The 15,493-nt window shown below is 37.4% G+C and overlaps 1 protein-coding gene across 2 annotated transcripts in view; it reads left to right on the plus strand.

The window, feature by feature from the left end:
* The window catches only part of LOC126821058 (coatomer subunit zeta-1), a 33,004-nt gene extending 21,286 nt beyond the window's left edge, over positions 1–11,718 (plus strand). The window contains exons 6-8 of one of the 2 annotated variants that reach the window (XM_056101287.1): positions 742–875; positions 5,016–5,106; positions 5,816–5,920. In XM_056101287.1, coding sequence (XP_055957262.1) covers positions 742–875; positions 5,016–5,106; positions 5,816–5,905 — 315 coding nt within the window. In that variant the 3' untranslated portion in view covers positions 5,906–5,920. Of the gene's footprint in view, positions 1–741; positions 876–5,015; positions 5,107–5,815; positions 5,921–10,281 lie in introns of those variants that run through there. The other variant, XM_050549365.2, reaches the window with a different exon arrangement.
* The last annotated feature ends 3,775 nt before the right edge of the window (positions 11,719–15,493 follow it).

Raw genomic sequence — 15,493 nt, forward strand, 5'->3', positions numbered from 1 at the left:
ACATCAAGAGTTGATTATGGTCTAGATAAGTTAAAGAAAGACCTGCAATAGGCGGATTTAGCGCTTGCATAATGTTTGTTTAAGTGTGAAAGGATACATATATATATATTTGTTGAAGAATTATCACTGGACAAACATGATTACAGCTGTTTAAACTGTGCACAAGCATAATTACAACTGTTTAAACTGGAATGCACATGCTGGGTCCTTGGAAGAAGGAATCATAGACGTTCCCTAGGGAGAGTATTGTAGCTCACTTTGTAATGATATAAACTTTATTATCCTGTCTCTATATTGTAAACATTTTAACGAGGAAGCCTATCAAAATTCAAAGTCAAACAATAATTTTTAGCAGAGCTAAACTGACACTGACACTTTGCAAACGCTATTCAGGTCCGAGTTCTTTTTAGATTTTTTTGCTAAGCATGGTGGTGGTACTTAATTAGCCTTAAAGAAACCCTGAATGCGACATGGTTCCAATTTTGTTTCCTTTATCTTCAAACTTATCAGAAATATTTGGTAAAGCCTAGCTGAATTCTGCATTGTCCATTGAATATGTGCATTGTTATTACCCCTGATCCTCAGAAATTTGAAAGCCACCCTTCAAAATGGTAATGCCTGGAATGCTATGTTTTAGTAATTCTCTGTTGCATATGAAGAGCAAAATATTGAGATTAATATTCTGGAGTTATATCCCTTTGATTAATATTTCATGATTTCTTTTCCCTTTTCTCTTTGAAGCTGATTTTAGCCAGTGTTTTAAATGCTTTGTATGATGCTGTTAGTCAGATTTTACGGAAAAACGTAGAAAAACGAGCGTTGTTAGAAAATCTAGATGCTGTGTTTTTAGCTGTCGATGAAATATGTGATGGAGGGTGAGTTTGAAAGTTCTTGTCATGAATTGCCAAGGGGGTAATTTTAAAATGAAAACACAAATAAGTACTGTCGTTTCAATTTTTGCTATACTATTCAAAAAAAGTAGGGGATATTTGATTTTGGGGGCATAATACTAAAATATGCAAATGACTACGAAAAAAGTCACTATAGAACCTAACAGAAGAAACATTTCCAGTTACATGTGACGCACCAATAGCTACCGCATGGAATGCAGGTGATGCTTGGGATCATCATGGGGGTCCAACCCAAGATTTGCACGACTCTGACTTTGAATGTTACAGTCATTGTGGCATTGAATTCCAGGGTGGAAACATCAGTTTAATTGTTTTAGTGACCAGAAAACAAATTTTGATATGCGTCGGCTTACCCAAAATGAAAGGTTACGTGCCCTTGGCATGCTACAGATCGGCACAACACAGGCGGTTGTGGCGCGGACGATGAATGTTTCTCAGTCTGTCATAAGCAGGCTATGGTCCAGATACCGTGATACACAATCTGTACAGGACAGACCACGCTCAGGTCGACCAAGGGCGACAACTCAAGCCCAGGATCGATTTATCCGTACCTTGGCCTTGAGAAATCGTGTCATCACAGCAAATCAGATCAGCGCTCGTCTTCAAACAGACACTGGTGTGAGAGTGAGTGGCCAGACGATTCGGAATCGACTGCATAGGGGTCACCTTCGCGCCCGACGTCCTCGCGTGATCCCTTGTTTGAGAGATCATCACATTCAGGCAAGACGTCGTTGGTGTAGGGATCGTCAACACTGGGATAATCGACGCTGGAGCAATGTGATGTTTTCAGATGAGTCAAGATTCACTGTTGATTTTTTGGACAGACGTAGGAGGGTGTGGCGTCGTCGAAACGAGCGCTTCCAAGACGTTAACGTCATCAGACATGATCGATTTGGGGGTGGTTCTGTTATGGTGTGGGGAGGCATCACTGTTGCTGGAAGAACGGCTTTACATGTTGTTGCAGGGCGTGTTACAGGCCAGTACTACCGGGACAACATCTTGGCAGTCCATGTTGTGCCGTTCGCACGACGTCATGGCCGCCGTTTCATCTTCCAGGATGACAACGCAAGATGTCACAGGGCCAGGATCGTTACAGGTTACCTCCAACAACAGAACATCACCACATTACCTTGGCCAGCACTGAGTCCCGACCTCTCCCCCATCGAGCATGTCTGGGACATGCTTGGACAGAGGTTACGTCAACGTCAACAACGTCCTGCCAATGTCCAAGAACTTGCTGCTGCGTTGCAACAGGAATGGGACAATCTGGACCAAATTGACCTTAGACGTCTCATTAGGAGTATGCCACGTCGGATCAATGCTTTTTTGGCAAACAGAGGAGGATTTACCCGTTACTGACTTGGTTGTGATGCTGTGGTAACTTTGCTGTTTGACCCCAGGTATCATTTTACCCTTATAATGGTCAGTCTGTGCCTTACTTAGTCTAACGATCATTTGGAATAAATCGATGAATGTGAACTTCATTTCATTTTGTCATTTGTTTCTTCGTCAGTTTCATTAGGTGACTTTAATAACACTTAAAAATCAAATATCCCCTACTTTTTTTGAATAGTATATTACAATATTTGTATACAGGTAATGTACTTGTATATCAAAAAGAACCTGCACTAAACATAACAAAAATGAAATGTAGTAAGACAGCTGTCTAATCATTTGGATGGAACGAAAAACTGAGCTCCCATATACACATTGGCGTGCATGTAAAAGATCCCATGACAGTTGGAATTCGATATAATAGTAGGCCGAAGTGCCGCTCTCCGGGCAAAATTTCCCTCATAGCACACTGTATGGCGTATGCCCGTTTTCATTAGACCAGTTCCGAGCAGGACAGTAGGACGTTAAACCCCATTTTATTTCATTTCCCTTTCTTCACCAGCTTGTCTACTAAAGACGGTATTTGCCATGCAGTGTGCTATCAGGAACATTTTGCCCATACATTGGCACTACAGTTTGCTCTAATTTGAACTCCCAACTGTCAAAGGTTCTTTTACATGTACATCAACATGTATACAGGACCTTGGTATTTTGTCCCATCTGATTGACTAGATGTTGTAGCTTGTCAGGGCTTGGTCCTGCACAAATATCCAGGAAAAATTTATCAGCCAACCTTGACTTCAAACCTATGGTCTCCTTGCTCAATAGCCCCCACGACTCTTATGCATAATGAACACCAAATTAATTATTCCATTTTCTTAGTGCATTTTTAAGGACAAAATTAAAACATGTTTAAAGGAGGTAAATCACTAATATTTGGGACCTAGAAATTGACACAAATCGGTCGCAACGCATATAGTAATGTAATATGAACGTATATAAACTGATTTACATTCAATCGTTTTCATTTTTATACTAATTTCAAATCAGTTATGTTCGGCGGAATACGCGAGAAGTCTCAATCGAATGGCAATCTCTAGCCTCTGGTTATTCCAGTCTACACTGGTAGTATTTATTGTGCATGCAATATGTTGTCACCGTTTGAAATGACCTGTGGAATATGTCTAGTCTCATTTTTCGAGTCCCTTATTATTAATGGTGCTGAAATGCATTATGATACACGATTCGTGTATACTAATGGTAAAATGTTTATTTTGTCTTAAATATTGGATATCAGAAGCCCATCTTTTCCCTCTAAGATCACAACATCAATAATGTTGATTTAAATTGACAAATAATTCATGTTTTTAGTTTCAAAGACTGTGGATGATATTGAATTAAAGATTTAGCTTCTTTAATCAAATAAAACATCTTAAAGTTAAAAAGATAAATTTCAGTTATTTCCATAAAAATAGGTCTTAAATTAGGTGTTAATGGACTATTTATTGCATTGTTTATGACATATTGCTGCATCCAAATTTTAATTTTATGAAAAGTTTGAAGCATTTGTCTGTTTTAAAATAGATTTTGAACATGATTTAATATAAGCCCTGAGGCCATGGAATAAGTTAACAGATTAGAAGTGATATATGTACAATAAATTTGACAGCTTTTACTTATGATGTATGTAATAAAAATGCAAAAGCTTTTAATGCTACACCAGGGATTAAAAATTTGACCTGATTTGAAATTTTTTTTTTTTCTGTTGGGTTTTATGTGTATCTTGAGTCAACTGGATCATGAGACTTACCTGAAAATATTAGGACCCAGGCTCACATTTTGGTATTCATATTTTTAACATAGCCTTGTTCCTTACTTTTAATTGGGTAATAGGGATGGCTTGATATTAATAAGAGGATGTTTATTTCCAGGAACAATTATGTTCTGTTTATGTTTATGACTTGAGAAATTGTCATGTATGTTGGGTAGTTTTGACCATCAAGTATAAGGTGGGGCACAAATGATGGTATTTCAAGAATACGGCCACACCCACCTACCCAATGATTTCATTATTCTAAAAGAGAGAGAGAGAAATGGGGTCATTTCGGCACTAAATATGGTGCAGTTTTATTTCAATAATTCGCTTGGGCATAGGGGTCTTTAGCAGTGGGGGGGGGGGGGTGGATGGCCGAATGGTTAGCATCATAAAGCCTGTCATTGAGTCAACTGGCGTGGTTTCGAATCCCCAGTTGTATGTGACAAGGAGTAGGGTCGCCTGTCCAATCTCATGGGTTTTCTCCGGGTCCTCTGGTTTCCTCCCACTGCTAAAGACCCCTATGCGCAAGCCAATTATTGAAATAAAATTGAACCATGTGTTAGTCCCGAAATGACCTGGTTTGTGTCGAGTGGACGTTAAACCCCATTTCTCTCTCTTTCTTTAGCAGTGAGAGGCAGCCCTAATCCTTGTTGTGTACTATATAGCTGGGAATCGAAGCCACACCACTTACCTCAATGATAGATTTTATGATCATAAAGCGCACGTTAGACCATTCGGCCACCCAACCTCTTTAATATTCTACAAACAGGAAGAGTAATCTCTCTATGTAGAATGTATGGTAAATGAGCAAAAATTATTCATAAAACCAATATGTAACAGTTTCATCTGACAACAACATGACGGTCAGTAAGATTACAATTTATTTCCTGTATATTGTTATTCGGATTTCGAATTAAAACTATGATATGTAAATGTTTACAATTTTTTTCCAGAATTGTTTTAGAAGCAGACTCAACTGCCATTGTTCATAAAGTTGCTATAAGAAATGATGACATTCCGTTAGGTGAACAGACAGTAGCGCAGGTAAGATGCCATAATTGATTATCTTCTAAAACCATATTTGGTATTCTACATTGTTGTACGGCCTTGCAAAGACTATTATTAGAGATGGAAGTTCATTTCACATGGTGGGTTGACTGGTCTAATTGTGTAACGCTTGCACATGAAATCATAAATTCTGTTGTTTTGAATCCCCACTTGTACATAACAAAGTGTACGTACAGTTGCCTGTCAAACTTCGTTGGGTTTTTCTGAGTCCTCCAGTTTCCACCCACTACTAAGACCCCTACTCGCTAGCGAATTATTGAAATAAAATTGAACCATATGTTAGTACCGCAATGACCTAGTTTGTGTCGTGGACCCTCTCTGAGTCTCTCTCTCTCATTTCACATGACCACCTACTGGTAATTGGAAGTGTAAGCAGTACAGAAAGTCTATATTCTAATCATGAGATGACGAGGGTAGCACAGAGAGAGTTTTATGGAAATATTATTTAATTGCACATGCCATGCTGAAGATAAAATGTTAACCTGATTTACACCATCAAGGCGCTAAATTGTCTAGCGATATGTATAACCTCCCTTTTTTATATGTCAATTAAGGTTATTTAAAATCTTGATTTTCTTTTGTGTATTACTGTTACCATAATGCTATTTTCATTTATTTGACATTGTTTAACCCATGAATTAATAACATCATATTTTGATGGTTTGGCTTTTATTGTCATTTAAAGCAATTAAGTCGTAAACTTGAGGTAAGTTTATTCGGAGGATGCCCTGGTTCCTTTACAGATAAATTGTTGTCTGAACTGGCTATGGAATAAAGGTCTTTGTAGCAGACTGAGGTGGATGCCTTCTTCCCCCACCCCTTTCTATGATATATATAGATATATATATATTGTAGTTAAAGAATACTTGTGTCATTTGTAAATATTCATTTTGGGAGAAAGAACTGAGCTTTTACATGTATGTGTGTGTGTGTTTATTTTTATCATTTTGTCTTGTTATGTAAATTTTTGAGGAGTTATTTATATACCTGTAAGGATTGTCACATCTCTCTCTGTTTATTCTTCTTCTTTCTCTTGCTATTATTGTGCATTTTCCCAATGGCTTGATTCCTGATACTTTGACTATGTTGGCCGACATTGATTTTAAAAATATATTGATATAAATAAAGAGCCGCTGTCATTTTCGCAGGTGATTGGTAAATAAAATAAGGCATGTTCACATTTGATAGTGTGCATATTTTGAGACAAATTTGTCTATCAATTACTATTACAAATTTTCTGGTTTGTATATAGATATATATTATTGTGAAGGCTTCTTCAAAATATGTTTGACGGATTTGTGCGAATTGAGTGAGTTTAAGGTTGTTTGTTAAAGCTATAAATATTTCTTTACGATCAAAGTCACTTACCCAACATTCAAACATCAATGCCATCTGCACATATTTAATGTACTGCAACCAGATTTGTTAATTGTTTGAAACATGGTGATTACTTTCTAGGGAAAGAATTTAGATAAAACTGAATAGCATACTGCAATTCTCTTTGCGAATTCTGTTGTGAAGATATTAACTAAATTTGGACATGCAATTACATGTATTATTAATCGTAACATTAATGCCATCTGCAATCTGATTGATTGATTGATTATTTGAAATGCAATAACTATAGTGACTGATTTTGTTAAAACTTGATATAAAGCTTCATTTAAATACCCTGCCTGCGCATTGAATGATCAGTCATATGAAACATCTAGAGCCCCGTTTACACTTGGCCACGATGAGCGTGCCTTTCTGGACACGGTACCAGAACGTGATAAATTTCAAGAAACTGACCCGTTTACATTACTCTAAAATAACCGGTCTCAGAACCGTGCCAAGCACGCTAAATGTGGAACTCTTCACAGAAAAGTTAATTTCAGTCACTATACAAATTACCCAGATGAAAACAACTGTGATGGTTGATTTAGTTCGAGCAGCCATTTTGACAGAACTGATGACAGAGCTGTCAAAGTTTGCAGGGGGGGGGGGAGGTCATGGTTCATTTGGTGCATGCGCAGTAATCAGTGCTCAGACCGGTTAGCGTTTACACTACGAAAATTTAAAGCGAGCCGGTCCTGGTACCGTTCCGAGACCGCCTCACTTCAGTGGGCCAGATTGGCACCATACCAGGCGTGGCACGCTTACATTTGACCCGTTTACACTACAAAAACATCGAAGCGTGCCGTACCTGGTACCGTGCCTGGTACGCTTAAAATTTGTAATGTAAACGGGGTTATAGCTGAACTGATATCCCACTAATTACCCCACTCTTATTGGTAAGTGTAGTTCTATGTTACATTCACTGTAATTTATCATTCCTATGTGAAAAATTCATTCAAAGTATTGTGCCATGGACCAAAGCATTGTCTCTTACTGAAAAGAAAGAGGTTATGTTCCATTATAGGATCCATGTGACAGCATTACGTCAGGGCCAAATAGATTTTTAACGACCCATGTGACAGTTTTGATTATAAAGTTTCACATGTCTGTCGGCTAACACAGTCAATGTATCTGATGTGTGTTATAAAAACATGATATTGTGAAGATGTTAGTAGTTGTGTACACTAGTAGTGTTAAGATTATAAGTTAATTGTGGTTTGTGGAGAAATAATTTGGACGCAAATGGTAAACCTTTGTCTCAATTTATGTTATGATTTATGTTACAAATACTATATCACTACTAGGGCTCTATTCTATCGACGTAGGACTGAGTAAAAAGAAAATTGTCGGTTTATGTGATTTTCTGTTTAGGTAACTAACAAGTTTTTTTTAAAAGAATGTTTAGACAATTACTGTAAGAAAATGTTTAGACAATTACTGCAAGAAAATGTTTAGACAATTACTGCAAGAAAATGTTTAGACAATTACTGTAAGAAAATGTTTAGACGATTATTATATCAAGCATTGCATAATATAAAGTTCACATGAGCACCTACTACTACACCCCTACTCTCTTCTCTCTATATGCTCACTTTTAACAATTATATTATGAATCTATGTATCCTCATTATGCAGTATTCATAAATCATCTGTTAAAAAAAAACTTACAAGTTTAAAGCCATATTTTGTATGATTATAAAAAATATTTGTTAAATCATAAATCATTCAACATAATTTATGTAAATGTTTGAAGGCTATAAAATTTATATGGGAGAGAAAATTGGAAGGGTTGTAAGAATCAGAGAGTACATTCTCAACACATCTGTAATGTTACTACTTTCTGTGCAGTTCTTACGCTCATTTATATAAACATATTATGCCAGGTTGAGACACATTATGACAATCTGTCAATTCATGTTGATGTGTCACACATGTGTTCTTTTGTACCTATCCTTAAATTTTCTAGATCATCTTTACTTTTTGACATTTTTTCTTTTAAATTCTTATTTATAATTGCTTAATCAGAGAGGGTTGAAAGGTATGTCAAATATTGGGAAACATATAACTTTGGATGGATGAAAATAAGGTTGTTTTTCATTTTTTTATGTATATATTACTCTTGCTGGTTCTTATCCAAGCTTGGGTGTAACGGGACATTTCCACAAAAAATAATTGTTGCTGGGTAGGCCTAAATGTATGTTGTCACTTGTTTTCATTCTCAGGTTAATCTTGAGCTAATTGTCTCTTTATATACTTGTAAACATATCAATGGGTAATTCTATTGGTATTAGTACTCATTTGAACAATCATGAGACATAACTGACATATTATAAGATTGATCATTGAAAAGTATACAAACTAATCAGTAAAAGATCCCTTGGCAGTTGCAATTTGAATAAGATTAGACAGAAACACTGAGGCAAGGGTAAAGTTTTTCCTTTGTGTGCTGTATGCTGTATCAAAATTGATATGTTAGCCTGAAAATGTCTAGTCATTCAGATGATACGATAAACCGAGGTACAATTTGGTGTTTACGTAAAAGAACCCTTGATAGTTGGAATTCAATTGCTGCTTGGATCAAATTCCTGTATAGCACTCTGTATGGCATATGCTTGTCTCGATTTAGCCCAGTTGGTGCAGAAAAGTAGGATGTTCATTAATTTTGTTGATGTTCTGGTGAAAAGAGAATCAAAGACTTGCTAAGAAATGAAGCCGTTTTGCTTTCCTAAACTTGTTTTCTTATCTTTAAAATTGTGGATGCTCAATGCAGTATTTTTGTTCTCCTCGAAATGTCTCTTTTTTTTTTTTTAATGCTTGGTGGTACAAATCACTATGCAAGTTATAATCCCACTGTATGTGTTTTGTATATAAAAGATTTTCAACATTCCCATAAACAATAGGATGTGGCGTGTGAACCCAGTATTCGGTGCTTTAAAAAAAAAAAAAAAAAAAACCTGTATGGTACCCTATTATTCAGTTTAAATTTATTTGTGATATTAGACATTGTAGAATATATTGATATATTAGGTAATAAATGCCATGGTTTAGCTAGTGTGATTAAATATTATCATATTTTGTGGTATTTTTTTTATGAAGATTAATCATTTATACCTCGGAGACAGATTTTAAAACAATGATGCATATATTTGGAAAGAATAGTTATCAGACTGTAATGACTGTACTCTGATATCCATTTTGATTTCTCAAGTGAATTGCTTCATGGTTTTGTATTAATATTAATATTTTAGAATTAAAACTACATACCATTGTCATTTGCATTTTTCGGATAATATATAACTTTTCAAGACTTGATCCATGCTAAAATGTACTCATTGTTTATCTAACATTTGATTAAGAATATATCCAAAATAACAACGAAAGATAACCTATAGACTTGGATTCCGTCAGATTAAAAAGAGACCCATAAAAAGATATTACTAGCGGGTGCCACTGGCTTATATCATCGACAGAGGAAACCGACCATTTCTGGACTGACAGAACTTCAAATTTCACAATATTATAAAATGATGATCAATGGCTTTAAAGTATTTGACACTCAATATTAAATTTTGATTTGCTTCTAAGCATGACAATTGAAATAACATGTTGGACTGTGAATGCCACCCTTACCTATATTTGTTCCCTCCTTAAAGTTTCAGAAGTTTATGTGTATGTCAACAGGTAAATGGAATGAAACATTTGCTCCTTTTATACGTTTAACCTACTATGTTATATTACAAGTATATTTACAATGTTTTTCTTTTCTATTTTCAGGTATTTCAATCCGCTAAAGAACAGTTAAAATGGTCATTATTAAAGTGATCTGATTTCCATTCATTTTTTATTGATGTACATTATCAAAATTAATCATAAAATTATGTGGAGATAGAAAATGTTGAATATTAAAGAGTCTAGTAAGAAAGTCATTGTGTACATACATGTAAAATAACTTATCTCTTCTACTCATGTATTATTATCATTATCTATAATTGTGGTGTTAGTGTCTTAGGCCTTTCATAAAAATATTTTGGTTCTTAGACAATCGTTCAAAAAAATCTGATATGGGAGGTTTTTGTTATTGTGTTTTTATTTTGTTAAAGGATAACTGGGCTAAACGACTTATCACAAACATCATATTTGAAGGTATTTCATCATGTTGTTTATAGGAATGTATGATTATCCAGTTATCATTTTTGATTGTGAATAACATTTATCAGGGTTGTATACACTTCAAAAGTTTTTTTTATAGAGTTTCTTCCTGTAAACGGACGACAATATTTACATGAGGTAATTAATGAGATTGTTTTTATTTTTTGAATTAAAACATTTTCCGACATGGTTTCCCCCTTGTAAGTGGTGCAGGATAGATGGCCTGACAAGGATAGCTGTCTAGTCGTTCGGATGGCACGAAAAACCGTGGTCCTGTGTAAACATTGGCTTGCATGTAAAATATCCCTTGGCAGTTGGATTTGAATATAAGAGTAGGCCATAGCGTCTCTGCCCGGGGAAAATTTCCCTCGTAGCACATTGTAACATTGTATGGCGTATACCTGTTTTCATTAGCCCAGTTTAAATAAAACAGGCTGCAGGAGTATCTGAGAACCAGAATATTTTTTTATATGGTCTTATCTATAATGGTTTAAAATGGCTTGACCTCTTTGATTTAGGTAAAATACGAAAGTGTTTATTTAATAAATATTGAATTTGGTGTTGATCTGTTTTGTGAAACTGGTATCAGTCTTCATTTAAAGTTTTGATGACTGGTTTTCAGTTCCACAGTTTAAGCCAAAAATTAGTAAACAAACCAACTTCGACTGCATTGATTTAAACTTGTCAAATCAAGTGGTCTAACACTTGCATTTAAGGTCATAATGTCTGACATTATAGTCCAGTTGCATGGTTTCGATCCCAATTTTGCATCTGATGAGGATTATGGTCGCCTGTTCAAACTTATGGGTTTTCTCTGGGTCCCTGCCCTGGCTAAAGAACATACAAGTGAAATATTTTGTACCATATGTTGACCCCAAAATTACCTAGTTTGTGTATAGTGGACTTTAAACCCTATTCCTCACTCTCTCTTATCAAATATCACCTAATTGAAATAAATAACAATTCAGATTAACCCAATTCAACACTTTGTTTTAACCTAAATGAAAGGGGTTTAGCTCCTTTAATGTAGAAAACCTGAATAAAAAAAAACAAAAACGCTTTAAGTAATCAGTTATTTATTATAGCTCGGCATCACCTGATATGAATACATAATATTACAATTCACCACAGTTCAGCCAAAATATATACTTTCAATTTTAAGCTCGGCTGTCCGGGTAAAAGTAGTACATTAAACCCCATTTTCACACGATTGTCTCAAAATCAAGCCATATTACATCAATCTTATCTTATATTGGTTTATTTGTTGAAACGTGTTTTCATTATAATAATGCATGTATATAATTCATCCACCTGTAAATCTAAATGTAGAATTTGCATAACCATCTATCATCAATTCTGACAAGTTAATCAAGCCTGTTGTGGTATTTTCTGTGACGTATTATGGAGTTATTTCCCTTGCACGCATAGAAAAGATTATTCACGTTTGAATCAACATTTGAATTAATAGAATCCTCAGTTCTGTATCGCAGATGCCCCCCCCCCCACCCCCCCTAGCAATACGAAGCCAACGACCATATCAGTATGGGCGTCACATAAAGCCGAGTGATATTAGTTGGGCGCCCACGACGAGATTGGTGGGCGCCCAACCTGTGTCACTTGGCTTCATGTGAGGCGCCTCATCATAATGACCCACACGATTAACAACACAATTGAATAGGGCGCCCAAAACGGTTTGATCTTTGGGGTGCCTTATCCCGGAGGTGCGCCCATAATAACATGATTGGTGGGGCGCCTTATAATGACAATATATGATTGTCGGGCCATGCATAATGCCGAAAAAGATTGGTTGGGCGCCCATGACTTCAAACAAGCCGCACTCTAACCCGATTCCGAACGTTTCGGTTTTCTCATAAATTATTATACGTAGGCTACGTTAATGTTCATACCAAAATATCATAATACGCCAGTATTTCAAATTCAACCTCAAAAATAAATTTTTTCGATCATTTTCAGCGTCAAGTGTAGGTACTTCGGCACCCCCAGAAGCCCCCCCCCCCCCCAATAATTTTGGGCTAGCTACGGGCCTCATTTTGTTGTGTAGTGAGGAGTTCTCTCATCCGCAGACGCCGAATACAGGTATCAAAACTTCACAAAAGAACCACCAGGGTCCACTGAAAGTCTTATACGTGTTGTCAAGATCAACGTTCAATGTCAAAACAAGAGATGGTTGAACAACCACTAAAACTCTAACTAGTGAGCAATGCAGGAGAGTAGGGCCTTCATTTCATTTCCTTTGTAGTAGGGGTGGGGGTGGTGGATGGCCGAATGGTCAATGGTTAGCACGTGCACGCTGTATCATAACGTCTGTCATTGAGTCAACTGGCGTGGTTTCGAATCCCCGGTTGTGCGTGGCAAGGATTAGGGTCGCCTGTCCAACCTTGTGGGTTTTCTCCGGGTCCTCCGGTTTCCTGACACTGCTAAAGACCCCTACGCGCAAGCGAATTATTGAAATAAAATTGAACCATGTGTTAGTCCCGAAATTACCTACTTTGTGTCGAGTGGACGTTAAACCCCATTTCTCTCTCTCTCCCTTTGTAGTAGCAGACGGCGACCCCGTTTTATTGCATTCATTTATGTTCCGAGGAAGTAGAGTGAGGAGTAATTTCATTGGTCGAGGTTTTGGTGCACGGTTACTTTGATTGCTAAGTTTTGTGATGAACATTTTCTGCTTAGGTTAAAAGTGGATACTTCACTCTTATCTGTATCGACAAGCAATTTAATTAGTCACAATGGGCAGGTGAGGTTAAAAAGGATACCTATGGACAACTGGTTTGCTTCATGGTGGCGGTGTGAATAATGCCTAAAATTGGTGGGAAATGTTATCAATGCCTAAAAGTGGCGGGGAATGTTTTATTCTTGATATTAATGATGACCATCTAGTACTGTACATACCTAAAGAAGCGTATAGGTTGCCCTTTGGACAACTGTATAGCCTTGCGTAATGTGACAATACTAATATCCATGATGATCATTTTATAGATTCGTAAATTATAAAATTTATAGCACTGTACAGCTCTACAGGGCCTAAAATAACGTGCCTTGGAGCACGAACGTGCCTCGAAATGAAAAATCCGTGCTTCGAAAATAAGAAAACCGTGCTCAGAAAAATGGTGTAGTGCTCTAAAAAAGTGTAGTCAGCGATGCCTCCTGACCCCTAATTGGGTGTTTCTTCTTGTGTTCTTGTGGTGTGGTCAATTGCACAGATCAGATCAGATCACCTGGCTCACTCGTAACGAAAGTGATGTGTTGTCTTCCTAGTGCTTAGTTTTCATGCGAAAAAAGCTGCTCGCGACAAAATAAATTCCTATGTAAACTGCACCAGAATAGTCCACAGATGCCGGTTTCAAGCTCTCAATTTTCAAAACTTTCTGGGGGAGGACCACCCGCCGGCGCGTTTCGCGCCTGCGGCGCTCGCGGGCGGTCGACTCTTAAATCCGTGCTCTGAGAATTTAACCTTATTTTAGGCCCTGCAGCTCTAGTCTACTTACTTATTCTTCAAATTCCCAATTTTCAGTGCATTAACAATTTGTAATTCATGCGAATGAATACACTTTCATTATCAGTCTCAGTGGTGATACATGGACATGTGGGAATCGGGCTTACAAACTCCCAAGACTCTTCTCGGCCACGGTGGAATTCTATTCCAGTGTAAACAACCATCGCTACTTTATCCATCCCCCATCTTCAACAGGATGCTTGATCTCGCTATAACGCCGTACAACTTATCAAGCCCTTCACGTAAAAGAAATGAAATGAAATGGGGTTTAACGTCCTACTGTTCTGCTCCGAACTGGGCTAATGAAGACGGGCATACGCCATATAGTGTGCTATGAGGGAAATTTTGCCCGGACAGCGGCACTGCGGCCTACTCTTATATCGAATTCCAACTGTCAAGGGATCATTTACGTGCACGTCAATGTGTACACGGGACCTCGCTTTTTCGTCCCATCCAAACGACTAGACAGCTGTTCTTGCCAGGCCCTCTGTCCTGTATCACTGACAAGGGAGAACCACGCCGGAAAAATCTGGATGAAATTTCTCGGCCAATGCAGGGATCGACCCTTCACGTAATAACCTGCATATTTCGTCACTAAATTCGATTAGCTACTGACCCAGAGGGGTGAGAGGGGCTCTCAGATTCCTAGATAGAAAATGTCACCGCGATTAACAAGTCGCGCGCTTTCTAGCTAAAATGTCTACCTGTGATAATCGATTTGCAAAGTTCAAGGCTCGTTCAATATCAAGGTTGCAGTGGAGGTTGCCATGTTTGATTTGAGCGTGTTTGTGTCGCGACCCCTGATTGGACAACGCTATTGTTCACGGGAGTTAATGTAACTATAAGTTCGGGAATTTCAGGCTAATGTAGCAAGGGTTAGATTTTTTAAAACTCGTTGGCGTTGCTTCAGGAACATACCCAGCCCCTCCTTACAAGCTTATACATGTGGCTATGTTTTATAACGGTTAGTGCCTGCACTATCATGATCAACTTTCTCTGGGGCCGGGGTGGTTTAGCGAGGAAGACACTGGTGATGGCCGAGAAAGTTCCTTAGAATTTTCTGACGGTGTTTCCTGTTGTCAAAGGTGCAGGATCGAGGGCCAGACCAGGATAGTTAGGATGGCACAAAAAACCGAGGACCCGTGTACACATTAGCGTCCAGGTCTCCAGGTAAAAGATCATCCGTCCTGGCAAGCTATGTCGGCTATTTTGCAGAGTAAACAGAGTTCGTGTATTAATGTTGCTGACGTGAATAAGGGATATCATTATTATTTTTCACATTTATTTTAATAAATCATTTTAAAAATTACACCATCAGTG

The sequence above is a fragment of the Patella vulgata genome, chromosome 5 (genome assembly GCF_932274485.2).
Source record: "Patella vulgata chromosome 5, xgPatVulg1.2, whole genome shotgun sequence".
In the NCBI taxonomy this organism is placed as follows: Eukaryota; Metazoa; Mollusca; class Gastropoda; family Patellidae; genus Patella; species Patella vulgata.